The 8709-nt window shown below is 36.4% G+C and overlaps 1 protein-coding gene across 2 annotated transcripts; it reads right to left on the bottom strand.

Moving 5' to 3' along the window:
- Positions 1–5562: 5562 nt before the first annotated feature.
- Positions 5563–7020, bottom strand: LOC132621964 (protein DETOXIFICATION 29-like). 2 transcript variants are annotated; one of them, XM_060336460.1, is made up of 3 exons: positions 6462–7020; positions 6010–6066; positions 5563–5759 (listed from the first exon to the last, which is right to left on the bottom strand). In XM_060336460.1, exons 1-3 carry the CDS (start codon positions 6776–6778, stop codon positions 5753–5755), a joined length of 381 nt encoding a protein of 126 aa, XP_060192443.1. In that variant the 5' UTR covers positions 6779–7020; the 3' UTR covers positions 5563–5752. The 2 variants fall into 2 exon arrangements, with proteins under 2 accessions (XP_060192443.1, XP_060192442.1); XM_060336459.1 differs by lacking the exons at positions 5563–5759; positions 6010–6066 and adding an exon at positions 6075–6356 and having other exon boundaries at positions 6462–7018.
- Positions 7021–8709: the final 1689 nt, after the last annotated feature.

Here is an 8709-nt window from a genome sequence, read left to right as displayed (position 1 = left end):
AAAGTATTTCACACACTTTATTATATATATATATGGAAACATAACCACATTAGATAATACAAACGACATGTATGAAATATCTAAGTAAATACAGATCCATCACCGATCAGATGATCTATTTTCCCTTCAGGGAGTTCAAAGAAATCTGCCACATCTAGATGCATGGGCTCAACATTATCTTCAGAAATAAAATTTGCTTCGACATCATTTTCTGCCTTTTTGAGGGAGGCTTGATATAGCTCAACAAGGTGCTTTGGCGTACGACAGGTACGTGACCAGTGCCCTTTTCCTCCACATCAGAAGCAATTATTTTCTGAATTTTTCTTTTGCACAACTTCATGCTTTTCATCCTTCCTTTTACACTGCTGGTGGTGAAGGGTATTATATGGTGCAAAACGAGAATCATGATTCCTTCCTCGACCACGACCATGGCCACGACCTCTTCCACGCCTAGAATGGCGAAAATTTGCCTCATTCACTTCAGGGAATGGGGCAGTACCAGTGGGTCGGCTTTCATGATTTTTCATCAGTAATTCGTTATGTTGTTCAACCACTAGAAGATGTGAGATAAGATCGAAATATTTTTTGAACTTCATCTCTCGGTATTGCTGCTGCAGGAGCATACTCGAGGCAGGAAAAGTGGAGAATGTTTTCTCCAGCATATCAAGATCAGTAATATTTTCACCACATAATTTCAATTGAGAAATAATTTTAAACATAGTAGAATTGTATGCCTTAACAGATTTAAAATCTTGAAACCTTAAATGGAGCCAATCAAAACGTGCTTGTGGAAGTATGACCATCTTCAGGTGATCATATCTATCTTTCAGATCATTCCACAGCGTAAGAGGATCTTTAACCGTGAGATATTCCATTTTTAAATTCTCATCAAGATGATGGCGGAGGAATATCATTGCCTTAGCACGGTTTTGGTTTGATGCCTCGTTTTTATCTTTGATGGTGTCTTCCAGACCCATTGCATTAAGGTGAATCTCGGCATCAAGAATCCAAGACATATAGCTATTGCCGGATATATCTAAGGCTACAAATTCACGTCTAGAAAGATTTGCCATTAGTAATGGAAAACAAAGAAATCAATACCTTCGAGGCTTGTAAAGTATTTGCTCGAGATGACAGAGTCTCGTGCTGATAACGTGTTATGAAATAAAACTATGAAGTAAATACACAAAAGAAATATGTAGAGAGAGAATATGTAGAGAGATATCAGATTATCTTACTTCTGCTCTTTCAACATTGCATCTGTGCATCCTATTTATAGGAGCAACATACAAAGGAGATATTTTGGGATATTTGGGATATTTAGGATATTTTGGGATATTTCCAAATTAATGGATATCCACTAGTTGGATATTTATAACAGTACTAGTGTTTTCTAGGCTTTAGAATTATCTTATACTGACATTTTTTGTCTTATACTAACAGAGCGAGGGAAATATGATAGTTAAAGTGAAAATATTTAAAAACAGCATAAGATTATGCGCACCGTTAGGAGTAGGATTTGATTCTAAAAAAATAATAACAGGAAGTTGTTTTATTTTACTTTCTCATCCAATTATAGTATTCAACACATTTTGCTCAATTTATTTGTCCAATTATATTGCTCAACACATTTTGCTCAATTTTCTTTGTTTATTATGAGAGTACCAACAATATTTCTAATTGATTTTTTTCTGGAAATTATAAGTTCTTTTTAGTTTAGTTTTGCTTCTCTGGTTATTTGGTAGGTATATTCCACAAAGAAGTTAAAATTTAAAAGTTGCTAAACAAAATTAGATTTAAAAAATATAATATGCAAGCTTATATCTATTTAAATAATATTAATATAATATGCAAGCTTATACCTATTTAAATAATATTAATATAATATGCAAGCTTATATCTATTTAAATAATATTAATATGTTAAATGAATGAAGGGGTAAAGTCTGCGTACATCCTACCCTCTCCAAACCCCACTTTCTGGGAAAAAGATCCAGTCAAGCACAACTGTGTCAAGTAATGTTCAGTGGTCTTGTAGATTCATGCCACGTGTACCATAAAACAATTAATGATTGAGATCCATTTCAACTCATATGCTTATAAAAAAAAATTAAAAACGACAAATGTAACGACCTGTTTGGTCGTTATAGTCTTTTCGGCATTTCCGTCCCTTTCCAAGCATTGATTAGCTCACTTTTGTCCCCAGGGGACCGTTGTCACGCTTCCGAGGTGTCTAGACTTGCTTTGAGCGTCTTTTTGTGAAATATGAGCTTTAAGCGAAAAAGAGTTGACCCTAAGTTGACTTTTGGGTAAACAGACCTTTTTCGAAAATCCGTTGATTTCGAGAGGTGCAGATGATCTTTTAGATCTTGTGGGTATATTTGGTTCGGTTCCCAATGCACTCGGATGTATTTTGGGATTTGGGTTGGAAAAGTGAAAGCGAGGTACCGGGAGTTGACTCGGCCAACGAGACATCCGTTGGGAATTTCGAGGCCACGAGCGCGTTCGTAGCGTATTTTTGTGTGGGTCTGTGTATGTGGTTTATGAGCAAATGGCCTCGGGAGTGGTTCGGGATTTCGTTTGAGACTTAGAAAAATCTGGTTCGGGATTCTGGTACTTGGTTGGCCAAGTATGTATGAGACACCGATCCTGCATGGTCGGGTATGCTATGTAAATGCTATGTATCTATGTATATATGTGTATATGCTATGTATACGACATCATTAAGAGTACGAATATGTTATGTGTATGAGATGTAAATGATTATGAGAATAATTAAGTACGGATACAGATGTATGTACACGGGTACGCAATAGAGACGGAATACCTCTATGGAAAGCAAGTAAGTGCCACGATGATGATATTATTGTCCTCCCTCCTATGCTACTTCATATGTTGTCTATTATGCTTCTATGTCGATGTTTATCATGCTTTACATACTCAGTACATTCTTCGTACTGACGTCCTTTTGTTTGTGGACGCTGCGTCATGCCCGCAGGTGCACAGGGAGACAGACTTGATCCATAGCTGCTTATTCAGAGGTTGCATAGCAGAGCTCCATTTCCTTCGGAGCCATAGCTTTTGGGTACTTATTATTTTGTGTATATAATTATGGGCATAGCGGGGTCCTGTCCCGCTCATGTGTTATGTCATACTCTTCTTAGAGGCTCGTAGTCACGTGTATGTGGTTAGATATGTCTGGCCTTGTCGGCCTATATTTTGTATATCATTTTGTTGGCCTCGTCGGCCCCTGTACATTGTTGTGGCATAAATGCCTACGATGATTAAAGATGTTGTCGTCCAATGGGACTAGTATGATTGATGCTTAGAAATGTATGATTAATGATGTGGCTCACCTAGATGCAAGCAGGAGTGTAAGCTAAGGGGTGCCCGGGTGGGCTAGCACCGGGTGCTCGTCGCGGCCCCTAGTCGGGTCGTGACAGTAGGTCCCCCAGGGTGGTGCCGATGAGAACCCCCCGTGGGCAAAGATCCGGGGTGCTGTCTGTCTGTTGGGCAAAGATCCGGGACGGGTGACACTTAGACTTCGCGAGTCACCTTGGGTTGTGCAACCCAGATGTCGATATTTCCGTCCGGAGTTCATGTGTACACAATATTTGCATGACATTGCATTGCATCCATACATTATTGCATTGCATTCACGGCTTACTTTGATATGATTTGGTGATGTACTTGTGATGTGGGATTCGATTGATATATTGAGACTTGGTGCAATTGGGATTAGATGCTTCACTTAGGCAATGACGTGTACTTGACTTCGATTATGTTTGACTTATAATTGTTGGTTTGCCTGCATATCTTGCTTTATTATCTGAGTTGTGTTAGCTATTCTTAGTCGACCGATGATTCCTCTTGCTTTATTATCTGAGTTGTGTTAACTATGCTTAGTTGACCGATGATTCCTACCAGTATCGTTGTTTTGTACTGACTTGCAGTTGTTGCATTCCTTTATGAATGCAAAGTATCAGGTTGGGTCTACTTCCATCTCTCGTGGCTGATCATCTCCTTCATCATTGTTGCGAGTTTCCAGGGCGAGCACGGACGTTCGCTGCCTTGAAGACTCTTCCTACTTTATGTCTTGTTTTGCTATTCTGAGACATAGACGGATTTATATATTATTATTATTCCAGACTTGTATATTTTCATTAGATGCTCTTGTATGACTTAGACTAGACCTTGGGGGTATTTCTTATTCCTCACTATCCTATTATATATTATTGTAAGACTTGCGTATTTATTCTTTCTGCTTGCTTGATTTAGTTATTCATGCCTTTATTTACGTTGGTTTGAGGGTTCGCTTACCGAGGTGGGGAAGGTAAGTGTCCGCACGACTTATGTCAAATTGGGTCGTGACAACAAAATATCCTAACAATACACTAATGGAGCTGTTAACTTAACCATAGCTCTTACCATTTTAAAAGATATACTTCCTTATGTTTCCAACTTGAAATTACAACAAATTGCACCAAATATTATTCCCTTTTTAAACTTCACAATAAACAAGGTGCATCATCAAGGAAAAAGAAAATTAAGATGGCGGGAATATGCTTCCCGACCTTTTTACCTGCCAAACCTCTTTCTTTTTGGAAAAGATCATACATATCACCAAAAGATATGTACTCATCTTTTACAATTATATATCTTTTTTACTTCTCCTAGGAAATTCAAAGGTTCCACAACATAGAAACAGTGATATTTTTAAGAAACAAGGTTTTAAGTTTGATTTTTTTTTTGAAGTATAATTGAGAATCTGGGGGAAAGAATGTGTGAAACTACTCCTGAAGAAGTTTTACAAAGTAATTTATCAAGGGCTAGTAGATTATAAGCCGAAACTTAGCCTTGAGTTTGATAGTGATGAACTGCACTTAACTTTTACAACGAGTATGAAAGAAGGGTTGGTTTTGGTATTCGCAAAGAGTACGTCAATATAAATAAGAAGTTAGGTTATGTGACGTCACGAAAGATTACATGTTTCAAGGAGGGTTTTCCGTAGGGATAACAAACAAAAAGGTCAAGTTAAAAAATTATGGAAAAACACTCGAACAGGCTGTCAAGCTCATATTATTGTTACCCGGCACACTACAAGAAAAATGGCTTTTAGGGAAGGGAAATCTGGTCCCTAAAAGTGTGAATCTGGTCCCTAAAATGTTAATAGCGACCAGATATTGCTGGTCGTCACTGGTCCCTATAGGCTCCGCTGCTAAAAATCCATAGCAACGAGATTTTTCCACTGGTCCTTAAAGACTATCAGCGGCCAAACAATTTCTGGTCCCTAAAACCACTTTTTTAGGACCACATATCTGGTCCCTAGGTCTAGATATATTCTTTCCAGCAGAATTTTAATGATCAATTTACTGGTCTCTAATGGTTCGTAATTGAGCTTCCCAACCAAAAGATCTGCTCTTATAAACATTTTCATATAAATAATCACATGAACTTGACAAACTATTCTATTAAATCAAGCATTCATAAAGAAACATATATATAAAATTTGTAATTAATTGGAAATATATATATATATATATATATATATATATATATATATATATATATATATATATATATATGAAAATCCCACTAGTAACTGTACAACCATGATGTCTATATCATAGTACTGCTTACGCTGATGCTTAACAAAAATATAGCAAATTTCTAACTGCCCAGCAAAATGAAAACCAATTTATCCACATATATGAAGTCTTCAACACTTGTGTCTTGACTGTAACCTCAAGTCTTCAAATCCTGTAAAGTAAATTTCTATAAGAAAACTTATAAAGATCGGATCAGCTGATACTTCGACAAGTCTTCACCTTTATTTCTTAAACTTTATGCCAAGTCAAAGGAGGACAATCTTTTTGGGACGGAGGGAGTATTATCTTAGTTAGCTACTTAGCTTTACTAACCAAAATCACATAAATGATACATGCTTGAAAACTATAACTCCTAGTTTTCATTAGTTGTTGTTTTGCACGGTTAAGGTGAAACAACTAACCTGGTTGATGAAGTGAAACCAAAGGCAACCGTCAGTGTCCACAGTTGCAAGCCAAGACTGTCATATCCAAACAAATTGGTTAACATGAAAGGCTTTGTAATGAAAGAAAGAGAAAAGAAAGAGAAAATCAAGAATCAAATTTGTGAGACAAGAAAAGACTGGTTATCTCAAAAATTCATCAAACTATCAGTATGTATAATTATCATGCAAAAGTGAACTATCTCAAGAATGTAGCTGCTATGGAGTAACACGATACTAACCTGATCGATATAGCGTCAACAGAAATTGTAGCATTTTTCAAGCCTCCTACCATTAGAATCACTGCTGTGAAGTACCAAAGCTCTAAACTGCCACCATCCAATTATAAGTTTCATCATAAAAAATGGTACTACTAGTTTAAACATTTCTAAGTCTAGTAAGTACTAATTACCAAACTTCCATTCAAAACTTACCACACCATTATTGCAGAGGCAAGTGATAGCTTCACGAAATTAGTCAATGACTTGAAAGCTAGACATGAAAAACCAGTCCACGCCTCTGGGAAATAGCCCGAAATTATGTAAACAAACTGAGCAATGTTCAAAAGCCACCAAGAGATATTTCCAGCAATTGCAGCACTGAAAATCCCATGTCCCGCCTTTAAAACAAGAATCCAATTTAGCAATACATGAATTGCCAATCCTCTCATGGAAATAATGGCCATGAACCAAACTTTACTCTGAGATTGAAGAAACTTTTGCATAGGAAAGTTGAGTGCATATGCAAACATTTGAGGAATTATCCAAATCGCGTATTTTCCTGCAAGATTTGAAATGTCTTTATCTTGACGTAGGAGCTTTAGTATCGGCGAGGTGAAGACGAAAACTGGGGTGAGCAACAAAGATGTAAATCCAGTAATGAGCCATGATCTCTACAAGTAAAATCCAAGCATGTTGAACTGTCCAGCTCCCACTGCTTAACCACAAAGTGTTGCCAGAGCACTTGCCATCCTTAACGACATTCTTAACGAAAAGATTCAAATCATGTTAAACTTAGATACTTTTGAACCAGAGGCAGGCAGGTTCAAGTGAACCTACTGTTATCAGCTCCAACTATATTTATCATATGCAAAAAGAACATTGAAAATGTATACGTATAATCATGGATTTTTTTCATTTTTGGCCTGTCGTTAGAAATTTACTATGGGCGCTAGACAAAAATATACAAAACATATACGCTGATTATGAATATAATATGTATATTTATACTTAATATACAACACATATACATTTGTCTGCTATTATTCTTTAGGGTGGCCCAAAAAGGTATATTCGTTCTTAATCTACTTACTCTAGATCCTATAGTTGGCTATGTTATTAACCAGTTAAAAGTTTTCATTTGAACAGATTTCAAAGGGTCCAAAAGTAATAAAAGCAGATAATATTAGCATACCATGACTCCATAGACAAAGCCAGCTATAACATTATGAACTTCTGAGACAGCAGCAAGCTCTAAATCTCCCAGTCTTCCAGCAAAGGCAGCTGTGACAAATTCAAGAGAAAACAAAGATACTGCATTTAAAATAGCTGGTCCTGCTATATGCCACACCTTTTTTGCTTCAACACCCCATTTATTGCCTATCTTTTTATTTTCCTGAAGGCCACCATCACTCTCTTGTCTCTCTAATTCTAAGGTCTTTTGTTCCATTTTTAGAACCTGATGCCTCAAAACTCTAATGTTTTCTCTCTTTTAACTTAGAAAACGGATCATTGGAGGAAGGTGGATGTTTCTTTAATATTGATAAGGTGGATGTTTCTTTAATACTGATGTTTCTCAAAAAACCAAGCATTCTCTGTAAATGTCTCACATTAGATAAATTAATTGATGTCTAAGCGAAACTCATTCTTAGTCTAAGAACTCTGTTGAATGATGAAAGTTATCATGATGATCACAATTGAAAAAAAATGAGAACATATACAAAATTACGAAAGATAACTAAAAATTAATATAGCTTCTTTATCAAAACCAAGCAAGACTTAGATTTTCCATCACGTAAAGTAATATTTCATTAGGATTGCATCCTGTACATTCTTAATTTCACAAAGAAAAAGAGATAGTTTTTGATTGTGAATTTAGCTTCTTTATCAACATCAATCATAAGCTGGACTTTTTTCCATCGGGCAAGTAAGATTTATTTAAAAGCTTTCAATAATATAAAAAAATTTGTAGTTTATTAGTGCATCAGAAATTAGCTACTTCTCATATGACTAAGTATATTACACCTCCCCTTCAAATCAGGAATTTAACCAGGCTTAACCATGCTCCTCTCCTGACGCCAATGGTAAGTTGCGACCCTCCATCTCCTTAGCAAAATTGTTTGTCTCAATCGTGCCAAGAAAATGTTGTAGTTGTTTACCCCGGATTCGGGTGATCAATTAAATTTATAGGTGGGTATAGGATATGTGTTTTGCTCTTGATGTGTACTAGGCAAAGTAAACAAAATATTTGAAGGTTAGCGATATATATAGGTTTGTGAGCAATGTATGATACTTGATAGATGAAATGCGCTAATCACAATAACGGGCGGCCTTGGCCGAATTAAATGATGAAAGAATTAGTATACAAGAGTTCCTCTATTACAAATGTTCTTGGAAAGTAAGAAGAGCCCAACCCCCTTAAGGGAGGTAGATATGCCCTATTTATAGTAGTGAGCCCATGGGC

Source organism: Lycium barbarum, chromosome 12, assembly GCF_019175385.1.
Source record: "Lycium barbarum isolate Lr01 chromosome 12, ASM1917538v2, whole genome shotgun sequence".
NCBI lineage: Eukaryota > Viridiplantae > Streptophyta > Magnoliopsida > Solanales > Solanaceae > Lycium > Lycium barbarum.
The sequence above is the reverse complement of the archived record's forward strand: the minus strand, read 5'-3'. Positions and strand labels throughout refer to the sequence as shown.

Bases quoted from the DNA above. Each gene is read 5' to 3' on its own strand.
- LOC132621964 (XM_060336459.1), bottom strand. From the start codon at position 6,778: ATGTTTGCATATGCACTCAACTTTCCTATGCAAAAGTTTCTTCAATCT. The intron at 6,357-6,461 runs GTAAGTTTTGAA...GGATGGTGGCAG, and splicing joins GCCTCTGCAATAATGGTGTG to TTTAGAGCTTTGGTACTTCA.